Genomic DNA, 12,523 nt, shown 5'->3' on the forward strand with positions numbered 1-12,523 from the left:
TGTTTCTCTGAAGCCATCCCGCCCGCCAAATTCAAAGTAGCAGTTTCACCAACTCCAGGGGTTGTAATGTAATGTAAGGTGGATCTGTAGAACGTTGCTTGTCACACGTGATGGTATTCGGGGTGAGTAGGCGAGGGCAGACATGTAGTCAGGCTGGGATCGGGTACAGGCAGACCCGATGGCCCTCAAGAAGATTATGCGAAGAGCCAGGTCTTCAGCTTCTTGCGGAATTCAAGCAGTGATGAGGAGGCCCTGGTGTGTTGGGAGAGGCCGTTCCTGGATTTGGCAGCTTGGAAGGAGAATGGCAATGGAGTTTGAGAGGGAGCAGTTGAGCTTGCCAGGAACAAGAGGAAAGGAAGTGGGCAAGGAAGGTGGAATTGGCCCTGGAGGGAACAAGAAAGGAAAGGGAGGAAGGAGAGTTAGAGAAAGAGAGAGAATTGGAGAGAGGGGATAGCCTAAGAAAAGGAAAACCTCCAGACAGCAGCAGATACAGCCATGTCTGGGAGCGGTGATTCCACATCCATCTTTGGGGAGTCCCAGCAAAGGATCCAAGATGGCGTGCCCACGTGTGTGAGAAATGCCAGGGTATTCTGGAATGGTTTGTGAGCTTTGAGATGGCTTGTAGAGTGCAGGATTTGATGAGTTGCTTGCCCTTTGAGGCGAGGCAGTCATTGGAAGAAGGCCTGTTGCTGATGAAGTTAATTATCAACAAAAGAAGGAAGCTCTGATCAGACGTTTTGATTTAATTTAATTTTTTGTGGTTTATAAAGCGCTCACCTATCCTGGAGTGAACACAGTTCTGAATAAGGAAAGATGATGGGACCACAGGAGAAAAAAAGAGACAAGAGCCTTTTGAGGAAAGAAACTGCTGAGTAGAGAAGAACAGTGTTTTCAGTAATTTCTGGAATGTGTGTAACTGATGTGCCAAATGCAGTTTAGAAGGGAGAGCATTCTAAAGTGCGGCTGGCAGATAAGTAAATGGTGAGCAAGGAATCAACAGTACCCTAAGTTAATGTGGATGCAGAATAATGTACATGCATTTGGAACGGGCCTACAGAGGCTGGAATTCAAACTCAGAATAGATTTTTATGCTTTTGTCTTTGAAAAATGCTGCCAAATCCTCACAAAACATTGATAATATTGAGATACACTGTCTGACTGCCACAGGGTGGGCATGCTCATTCATAGATTTAAACAGTTCTCTTGGAAAGCTACAGGTTTCTTCAATTCTCTGGTAAAATATAGATGATGAGTCTTCTTTTGGGAAATCATTGTGTGTGGTTATGAAAATACCTCAGTTCTCCTTGGTTTTTGTAAAATACCATTGAGAGAGTATCAGCCTGGAATAGTTTCAATGTTCTCATTATGGAAAAGTACTGCTCCTCTGTCTCTGGAATGTGCATCTTTGCAGGGACCATTATTTTGCGTGTTTTCAATGTAGAATGAGTACAGCCAACATTTGAAGTCAACAACCAAAGGAAGGGAGGGTTCGATTGCTCAAATTTTCCTCTCCAGTTTGTTTAAGGTATATAAGGTGGGGAAGCTTGGCGCTAAGGTAGAAGGAACACATTTTGGGCGTGGACGAAGTCCCATTGGGGAAGCTTCTCATGTTTCAGCTGTCCAGGGTTCCACTGCTTGACGTTAACACCAAGATGATGTTGTTGGATTCGATCCCCATGGTGATGCATTTTTATTCTTAATTACCTAGCTTGGCTGTACACACATATATATATATATATATATATATATATATATATATATATATATATATATATATATATACATATACACACATATACATATAAGTGTGTGTGTATATATATTCACTGGATGTATATTCCTTGTTGATGCATTATACTCTTTATGCCTGTCATTGTTTAACTGCTGTAAGTATTCTTGCACTTACACGTGTTTTACTGCATTCAAGTTAAATGCTCATGTTTATATCTTCATGTGCATTAGTTTATTTGCTATCTGGGAAGTGCCTAAATAAATCAATTATGTGCTGCACTCCTTGGCATCATTTTCCTCTTAGTTTGAAGTAAAGCAGTACAGATGTCAATGGCACAGCCTTCCTGACTAGTAGGCCCAACATGGAGTACCTGATTGCTGAGTTGAGATAGAAATGAATGGCAAGTCAGCCCTGATTAATGGAGGGATTCAGGAGAAACAAAGTACTGGAAGTCTCTTGGACAGTGTCTTGATTGCCCCTCGTTTAGTACCAGGACCATAAAACTACATGGCTTGGATCACATCAGCTGTGTAGACCAGAGTCAGGCTGCACATACTTTTCAGCATGAGCCTGGGAACATCTTATATTTGCACAGGCCATATGAAGGTAGTGAGTGGGCCATAGAGTGTATCACCCTTGCTTCACAGGGAAAGGAGCATCGTACACCTTAAGTGGACCATGTGTTGGAAATGGTTCAAACCAGAGCTGCAGGCTTTTTTAGCTGTTAAAAGAGCTAGCCACAAAGAGTTCCATTAGGCACAAGCTGAATGCCCTAAACTTGTATGACTTTTGATGGAATCTCAGCAAAAGCTCAGTAAGAGGGTAGGTGGAAGACAATATTGTGTTGGTTGTGAGGTTGGACTGCTTTATAGTGAGGGAGACAGCAAGAGGATAGTGGCCTCCCTATTGCCCAGGTGCTTCCCTTTTTTTCTGCCTCACACAGGCTCTCATTCCGACCCTGGCGGTTTGAAACCGCCAGGGTGGAGGGCAACGGAAGCACCGCCAACAGGCTGGCAGTGCTTCCAGGGCTATTCTGACTGCGGCGGTAAAGCCGCGGTCAGAAAAGGGGAACCGGCGGGCGCCGCCATGGGGATTCTGACCCCCTTCCCGCCAGCCTGTTTCTGGCGGTTTTCACCGCCAGAACCAGGCTGGCGGGAACGGGTGTCGTGGGGCCCCCTAACAGGGCCCCACAAAGATTTTCACTGTCTGCTTAGCAGACAGTGAAAATCGCGACGGGTGCCACTGCACCCGTTGCACCCCTGCAACTCCGCCGGCTCCATTCGGAGCCGGCTTCATTGTTGCAGGGGCTTTCCCGCTGGGCCGGCGGGCGCTCTTTTGGAGGGCGCCCGCCGGCCCAACAGGAAAGTTGGAATGGCCGCCGCGGTCTTTTGACCGCGGGGCGGTCATTCGGCGGTTTCCGACCGGCGGGCGAAGTCGGAATGAGGGCCACAGTGTCCTTTACAGGACATTTGGGAATTAGAAATCCCAAGGACAAGTTATACCCTCTGTTCTGCTGGCCAGAAATGCAAATACTCGGAGACGTTCTGTAGAACCTGTCCTACTTGCCAACTGAGTAGTAAGTCAAGCATTAGGACCAAGATGCAGTTAGCACCACTGCCAGTTATACACGTGTTGCGTCCAAGCGGGTACGAATAGACAGTGACCTTCTTTCCCCAGCACCAAGCAACAAGAATATTTTGGCTGTTGTAGACCATGCCACCAGGTACCAGAGGCACTGCCTCTGAGGAGTATGACTGCAGAGGAAGCAGCTAGGGCACTCTAATGATATTTTCAAGATCTGGGTATTCAAAGGCTGTGATTTCTGAGAATAGAACAAATTTCATCTCTTCATATTTGAGAGAGATGTTGGACCACGCAGGGGTGACCTAACACACAAGGATATACCACCCGCAAACCAATGGATTGATGGAAAGGTTAACTAGATCCAGAGAGCACACATAAATTCAACAGAAGGGGATAGAGTTTAGTTCCTTTGAACTCCACTTGAATATCATGGCAATAACAGATGAGTATAAGACAGTGCATTGCTTCCAAACATCCTGTGGTGATGTGAAGGATACTTCTGTGAATGGGATACAACTTGCCCCCACGTTAATGCCCAAACGGCACAAAGTGTAGCAAAGTGATAGGAAGATTTTCCCATCTCTTTTTGATGACAGGGTTGAGAGTAACACCTGTCTGTGCCCATGACATTGATATATGAGCAGGGCCACTTGAAATATGCGGCAGGATAGGGCCGAATTATGCAGCATGGTTTAGAAAATTATGCGTCAAGAAAAGGCAAATAATGTGGCATAATGCGGCATATTTTGTACTAGTATTACATAAGTATTTCATAATTTCTAAACTCAGTAAACTGTCTGGGCACTGGTTCACCTCATAAGTACAATTTTAAAACTCAAATATAGCAATAACAACAAAAAGCTGACCAGTCCAGCTTTGCAAAAGACCTTTTACCCCGCAACATGTGTTGCTGCATTTTTAGTAACTTTTGAACTGTTTGAGCTAGAAACAATTATTTTGCTTAAATCTACAGAATATGTGGGAGATAATCGATTGTGTGGCAAATGCGACAAATCTGTAATTATGCAAAAATTGCCGCGCCCACACAATCGCATAATTCCAGTGGCCCTGTGTAGCTTTGGACATGGGGGTGATGGAGCATTTTCGTGGTCCTTCGGCTAGTCCAGATGTGTTAATAATCAAGCAAGAATTCAGACTTTCACTTTTATGTGGACTACCACGTCCTCAATGATGTGACCAAGACAGCTGCACATCAAATTTCTACACCTGTTGTTTGTAGACCAGCTGTGTGCTGTTCATTACTTGAGCACCTTTGACCTGACCAACAACTATTCAGATCGCTTTAGCACACAGTGCCAAGGAGAAGACTGCACGCTGTACCCTGGAAGGAATGTATCAGTTTAGGGTGCCTTTTGTGCTGGAGAATGCTCCTGACACTTTTCAGCACCTGGTGAACCATGATCTTATGGCTGGAAGAGGTATGCATAGCCTACCTTGATGTTATTGCTATCTTAATTTGTGGGGCGCCCACCTGATGCAGCTAAAGCCAGGGCTGGTCAGAATACTGGCAGCAAAACTGACCATTAATGCAACAAAGTGACGGTGGAGCAATTCACTGTAGTTTAACACAGACTTCAGATGAACAATAGGAAGATTCTTCCCCCTACCCCCAAGTCGGATGCCAATGTCTATACTGTGCTGGAGTGAACCTGTAACACAGTGGACCAAGGAAAGTGAAATTCAAAATGATGAACTGAATTAAAGCAAGAGAGAGCACACAAGGGAGAAGAGAATAAACGTAAAGGCATCTTACCTGTTTTTAATGATCCAGTAATCCTCGTGGTCTTCAGTTCCGTATCCAATCAGGATGATGGCGTGGTTCGGTGGTACATCACATTCATCATCATATATCCCTGGTGATCAAACAAAACATTAAAGTCAGTCCTACTGTCACCAACCATGTCAACTTACAAAGGTTGAAGGAGAGACTTGCTTCGGAAGAACTGGTATCCGCCACAATGAAGCATGGAATCACATCAATAAAGACAAGGGGAAGAGAATATGTGATCTAAGGAAAGAGGAGCATCTAAATCACTACACTATTTATTCAGCTATATGAAATACTCATTGTCCTACTGGTTTACTTCAAAGAAGATAAAGAATCTGGGAGATTAATTCTGGAAATGTTATAATTTCTCATTCTTAGACAATGCACAATTTAACTTTTCTTTCTGTAAATTCTGAAACGTAATGTTTCTTAGCTTTTAAAATTTATGTTAAAAATATGGATTGTCACATAGACAGACTAAATGTAAGATAACACCCCAAGTTGAGCACTCTCTTGATTTCTGTGTATATTCATAAGGTCACATGATTGAATCAAGGCACGCTCGAGTTAGTTTTCATCAGACTGAGTTTTTAAAATGAGGAACAGGGTTTATTAGGTAATAATGATTGTATATTCACTGGTATTACTATAACAGTATCTCTTGGTGTTCCTTCGCCTGTATGTACTCTTTTGAGTCTTCAGTAGTACAGTCAGGGGGTGTGCAACTTTGGGCACACCTCAATAGTCGTAACTGCCAAATCTGAAGCAATTAACCCTCTAAGCTCATAGGACTTCGTGGGACTTGTAGAAAGTAGTGGTAAAAAAATTCAGAGAAAGTGCATCAAATATTTGGTTAAAAGCCCTAAAGTAACCATGGATAATATTTCAATGGTCCGAGGTCTCTAAGGCAAAGGGAATAATGCTCTATAGTAAAACGGGTGTAACCCACGGTCGAAGACTTCAAGGTATGCAGGGATCATGCCTTATCTCTAGTCTTTGCACATGAATTTCATAGTTGAGCATATGTTAGAAAAAGAAGCAGATGACGGTGACCGCCATTACCTTCAGAGTAGAAGAAGAAGTTCATAGTCACAGCAAACCCTACAGTGACTGGTCCATCGGTCGCGACCGCGGCAGCCATGTTTTCTTCTCCATCCATTGCATAGAACTTGGACATGTTCATGGCGATGGCCTTGTTGTTCTTTAAGCGGCACTCGCCAAGCTGTGCAGACAGAGAAGGAGAGATTGGTTGGTTGCAAAGCACCATCAGCAGGACTAACATGCTTGATGTGGTATCATGTGGATTTGGATGTTTACAAACACAAGGAAGTTGATCGTCCTCATCACTAGTGAGTATCATCTCAGCGTCTGCGACTATGTGTGAGTGGAAAGGTATTCAGTGGCATAAAATAAATTATGGGCCCCCTCATCATGCATCTCACAGATAATCAATGGTCTTGGGCTGAATGGGGGCTATCTAAACGACTGGGGGCCCCTGGAGGGTAGGGCCGACCCTGCTTCACAGGGGCTGCAGGGCCCTGTGTCTTAAGCCCCTGAAGCTGTCCTGTGATACCTTAACATGTTCACTGTGCTTTTTCAAACCCATCAATCACCTTCCCAGGCCAGAATAATACCAGCTGAAATGGAAACCTTTAGTGGAGAACTCTGAAATCATATTATGTGTGGGTGTTGTTTCTCCAACAATTAAATGTAATTATTTAGCAAGATTGTTTTTTCTGAGGTTCAAAAACATACACATAACCTCACATTTAACCAAAATAAGCTTCCCTTGAAACAGAGCTGCATTTAAATGTTCAAACTATTTATTGACCCAAATTGCAGTTGTATATTGGTAGGGCCACTGGAATTATGCGGCAAGAGAGGGTCAAATTATGTGGCAGGGTAGACCAAATTAGTCAACAAGAAAAGGCAAACTATGTGGCATAATGTGACACATTTTCTGATAGTACTCCTTTATTATTTTGGAATTTTTACACTTGTTAACCTTGTTTGGGCATAGTTTGCACCTTACTAGTACCAGTTTAAAGCTCATGCATATCAATATGCAAGAAAAATGTGGCCAGTAGACCTTTGCAAAGGTCCTTCTACTGCACTGCAACACGTGTTGCTATGTTTTCAGTAACTTTGGAACTGTTTGAAGTAGAAACAATTTTCTTTTTGGTAAAATATGTAGATTATGCAGTATATGATGGTTTATGTGGAAAATGCTGGAGCTCCAAAATTATGAAAGAAACGCAGCAGACGCACAATCGCATAAAGCAAGTGGCCTGCTTATTGGTAAACATTATTGCAAGTGAAAAAGGAAGCCATATTTATTACACATGGTTGCGTCCAATTGAAAGCTTGCCTCTCTGTGAAGGGCAGACTGTTAGACCTGTCAACCTTAGGGTGTTCTTCCGACAAACATTTGTCCTCACCCCTCATATCTTCTGCTGATCTTGTTTTTGTTGGCCTTAGGACTCTGTGCACTTTAACACTGCTAACCAGTGTTAAAGAGCTTGAGCTCTTCCCCTAAACATGGTCGAATTAGCTTATACCCAATGGAAAATTTCATTTACTTGTAAGTCCCTAGTAAAGTGGTACCCCATATACACAAGGGCCTGTAAACTAAATGCAACTAGTGGGAAAATATGTTTTTTGCTTGTCCCAAACCTTGATTTTTAATACATATAAGATACCCCTTGGGTAGGCCATGGACAGCCCAGAGGGAAGAGTGAAGTGTATTTAGAAAAAGTTCGACTTGTGCATTTAAGTTTTACATGTCCTGATAGTGAAAAACACTTACATTTGGTTTTCACTACCGCAATTCTACCTCTCCCATCAAATAACATTGGAGTTCCTTATTAAATTTAATAAATGTTAACTGTCAATTGACAGCAGGTAATCAGGTTGAGTTTGGTGTCTAAAGAATTGTAATTTAAAGCCCTCTTAATGATAAAGTTAGATTTTAAGTCAGAATTCTAAAAATGCCACTTTTAGAACATTGACATTTTCTTCTCCAAATCATTTTGTGCCTGCAACCTGTACCTGGGAAACATGACTAGGTGTAGCTGACAGTCGGTCTTTATGTATTGCTCCCAGCTAGTGAGACAAAAGGAAGACAGGTGATGGGCCACCCTGACTTAAAGAGGGGCAGAGCTGTCACCTACCACTCTAGCACATCACAAAGCCCCTGCCTGAACATACTCACAAAGGATCTGTCACTAGTCTTTTGTGTCCCCAGACAAACTGAGGCCAGGGCAGGAGGAAGGAGATGCCTGACACCGTGGAGGAAACTGTGAGAAAGTAGCTTTTTTCTAGCATGGTTACCCTCATTTTTGGCCTGTTTGTCAGTGTGTTTTTACTGTCTCACTGGGATCCTGCTAGCCAGGATTCCAGTGCTCATAGTTTGTGGCCTACATTTTACTGTTTTGACCGTATGCTTGACTGTGTCACTGGAGTCCTGCTAACCAGAACTCCAGTGCTTATGCTCTCTCTGGTTCCAAAATTGTACTTACATATTGGCAACCCAGTATTCCACCCCAAATTGGCATACTGGACCCCCCCTTATAAGTCCCCAGTGTATGGTACCTAGGTACCCAGGTCATTGAGGTTCCAGGATATCCTTATGGGCTTCAGCATTTCTTTTACCACCCATAAGGAGCTCACACAAACACTTTTTCAGGACTGCCATTGCAGCCTGAGTGAAATAATGTAAGCACTATTTCACAGCCATTTTCATTGCACCAGGTCACTTATAAGTCACCTATACATCTACCCTTCAGACCCTGAAGGCTAGGTGCACAGTACCTGTGTGTGAGGGCACCCCTGCACTGGCAGAGGTGCCCCCACGTCATCCAGGCCCATTTTCCCAGACTTCGTGAGTGTGGGGACACCATTATAAGTGTGCACTACATTTAGGTCAACACATACATGTAGCTTCACAATGGTAACTCCGAATATGGCCATGTGAGGTGTCTAGGTTTGAGAAATTGTACCCCCAATCTGATTCTCGTATTGGGGGGCCAATTCCATGCACCCTGGGGGCTCCACCATGGACCCCCAGTACTGCCATACCAGTCTTCTGAGGTTTTCACTGCAGCTCAATCCCAGGAAGGCAGAACAATGCATTTCCTTTAGGAGAGGGGTGTTACACCCTCTCCCTTTGGAAATAGGTATTACAGGCATGGGAAGGGTTTCCTCCCAGACCCTCTGAAAATGCTTTGAAGGGCACAGATGGTGCCCTCCTTGCATAATCCAGTCTACACCAGTTCAGGGACCCCTAGTCCCTGTTCTGGCATGAAACTGGAAAAAGGAAACGGGAGTGGCCACTCCCCTGCCCCTCACCACCCCAGGGGTGGTGCCCAGAGCTCCTCCAGAGTGTCCCTGGGTTCTGCCATCTTGTTTTCAGGATTGTCAGGGAACTCTGGGAGCATCTGAGTGGCCAGTGCCAGCAGGTGACGTCAGAGACCCCTCCTGATAGGCCCATACCTGGTTAGGTGACCAATTCCCCTCCGAGGGCTATTTAGGGTCTCACCTGTGGGTGTTTCCTCAGATTTGGTTTTGTGAGATTCCAGCAGGACTCCTCTGCAACCTCTGCTTCACCTTCTACCATTGGATCAACCGCAGAACTGCTCCAGGAACTCTACAACTGCAACAAATCATCCAACAAGGCTACTGCAACTCTGTAACTTCAGCTCCTGCCAGCAACTGCAACAGTTTCCAGGTTGTGCACGCTCTGAGGACTGCCTCTCTTCATCCTGCACCAGAAGGACCGAAGGAATCTCCCGTGGAGTGATAGAGTCACTTCCCTGCTTCAGCAGGAACCTCTCTCCAGCGACAGCCGGTACACTGGGACTCCTCTCCTGTCGATGAGCATGATCCCTGCAACACAGGTGGTGGACCAAAGTCATTCTGACTCTCCAAAGGTCCAGCTGTCCAAATTTTGTGGAGGTAAGGGCTTGCCTCCCCGAGCCAGACAGCACTGTGTGTTTTGCAGCTTCTAGGGCTTCTGTGCGTTTCTCCAAGAAATCCTTCGTGCACAGAGTAGCCCAGGTCCCCTGCACTCTATCCTGTGGCGTTCAGCTCCGGAGGCGTGGGATCCCTTTTGTAGTGCTGCGATGGCCATGATTTACAACTCCTCTGTCCCCATGTCCTGGGACTCCTGTGGGTGCTGCCTGGTCATCTGAGGGCTCTCTGAAGTGCTGAGAGCCCTTACTGCCTCCTCAGTCCAAGTTGAAACCCTCAGGTCCCTACTGGGCCCAGGTAGCGCCTTTTCCTGCCAACCGCGACATTTGTGGGAGCCAAGGCTTGTTTGAGGAATCCAATGATGAAAACCAGCCTGTATCCAATGACTCGACATGGGACATCTCTTACACCAAGCAGGAACCCGCAGCTGTCTTCTTTGGTGCGTTTCGGACTTTTTCTTCCAATCGGAGAATCCACCTTTGCACCTTCATCCAGGTTAGCAGGGGTTCCTGTTCTTCCTGGACTCTTCATCTGTTCTTGGACTTGGTATCCTTTCTCCACAGGACTTCAGGTCCAGGAATCCATCATTGGTGTCTTGCAGTCTTGCTTGGTTTTTGCATAATCCTTTACCACAACTCCTAGTGTGTTCTGAGGAAACTTGCTGTACTTTACTCCTTTTTTCCTGGGCTCTGGGATTGGGTACTTTACTTACCTTCGGTGTTTTCGTACACTCCCAGCGCCCCTCTACACACTACTCTTGCCCAGGGGGTGGGACCAACTTTTGCATTCCATTTTAGTATATGGTTTGTGTTGCCCCTAGGCCCATTCTAGCCTATGGTGATTTTCACTATTTGCACTATTTTATGACTGTTTACATACCTGATTGTGGCTATTAGTGTATATTTTACGTGTTTTACTTACCTCCTCAAGGAGTATAGCCTCTACAATATTTTTGGCCTTGTGTCACTAAAATAAAGTACCTTTATTTTTGGTAACACTGAGTATTGTCTTTCATGTGTGTGAGTATTGTGTGACTACAGTGGTAATGCAAGAGCTCTGCATGTCTCCTAGTTCAGCCTTGGCTGCTCTGCCTACAGCTACCTCTAGACAGCCTGGCTTCTAGACACTGCCTACATTTCACTAGTAAGGGATAAACTGGACCTTGTATAAGGTGTAAGTACCTTAGGTACCCACTACAAACCAGGCCAGTCTCCTACAGAAACCTCCAGAATCTTCTCCTATTTCAAAATGGGCACCAGCTACAAATATTGGGCCCGCAGATCCAACCCTTCATGACACATCTGGACCTGCTGAAGACTCAGAAGAAGGACTTATGTGCACTTTCTGGCAGGAAGAAATGCCACTCTGCGGCCCTGTTGTGGTGTCCTGCTGCCCTCAGAAGCACTGGGCCCACATCTTGAACCCAGGGCCATCACAGTGACTCCAAGGACTAGCTGTCCGGACTCCTGATCACAACCTCTAGGACAGTATAGGCTCCAACAACCTTGAACCCAACACCTGGACTCTGCCAGCTGTAAGTCCTGCCCTGCCAAGTAGTGCCGCCCTAGTCCTTGGAAGTGCGCCTATGCATGCTCTTTCTGCGTGACGCATCGGAACCACTACTTGCAGCATCTGCGACAACGGACTTTGCATCGCAGCCCCACAACTCATCAGAACTGCCACTGTGCGATGTATCTCCAAGCAGGCCTTCACATAGTGAGCCCCCTGTTGATGTCACCCTCAACAGTGCTGGATTTCTCATATTAAGCCCAGCAACTTCTTCAGAACCAACCAGTGCATGATGCATCTTCAACACAGGACTTCACATTGCAACCCCCTTGTCAACGGCATCCTCTACAGTGGTGCAGGACCTCACATCACAGCTCTGAGCTTCCCGGTACCGCCGCTGCACAATGCCTCTCCACACCAGGACCTTGCATCACCTCAACTGTGCACTGCATCCTCAACGTAGGATCTCACAATGCTCAGCAACCAGAATTTATGGAACTCTTGTTCTGAGGGCCTAACTTGGTCCCTGTAGCCGGCCTGTACTTCATTGTGGTTGGCCTGAACTTGTGACATTCTCCCGTGTTGGGCGACCAGATACCTACAGTTGGCACTTTGTGCTTTTTGGCACTATTTTCATTATATCTGGTTCTACCGATTGTATTTTTGCATTTTAGTCTTAAATTTTTTATTACATTTTACTCTATAGTTCTAAATTGGTGTGGGATTCTTCTTGTGTTGTGTTTCACTTTATTACTGTTTGACTTGCTCCCAACCAGTAACCAATTTGTTACAGCAACCATCTATATTAAGAAATACAGCGTCCCCTGCGAGTGCGAAGAATGTAATAGCTTTTTGCAAATGGTGCTGAGAGGGTACAAACTAGCACGACATTTAAAGTATCCAAAGTACACATCATGGAGACCCTGAACACACATCATTTA

General features: G+C 45.2%; 1 protein-coding gene across 1 annotated transcript in view; it reads right to left on the reverse strand.

Annotated features, from left to right (window-relative positions):
* Window positions 1-12,523, reverse strand: part of LOC138294049 (cathepsin S-like) — a 119,375-nt gene that overhangs the window by 1,517 nt on the left and 105,335 nt on the right. Inside the window, exons 7-8 of the mRNA XM_069233297.1 lie at window positions 6,168-6,327; window positions 5,091-5,190 (exon numbers count right to left, since the gene is read on the reverse strand). Coding sequence (XP_069089398.1) covers window positions 5,091-5,190; window positions 6,168-6,327 — 260 coding nt within the window. The remainder of the gene's footprint in view (window positions 1-5,090; window positions 5,191-6,167; window positions 6,328-12,523) is intronic.

Source organism: Pleurodeles waltl, chromosome 4_2 (assembly GCF_031143425.1).
Source record: "Pleurodeles waltl isolate 20211129_DDA chromosome 4_2, aPleWal1.hap1.20221129, whole genome shotgun sequence".
Classification (NCBI taxonomy): domain Eukaryota; kingdom Metazoa; phylum Chordata; class Amphibia; order Caudata; family Salamandridae; genus Pleurodeles; species Pleurodeles waltl.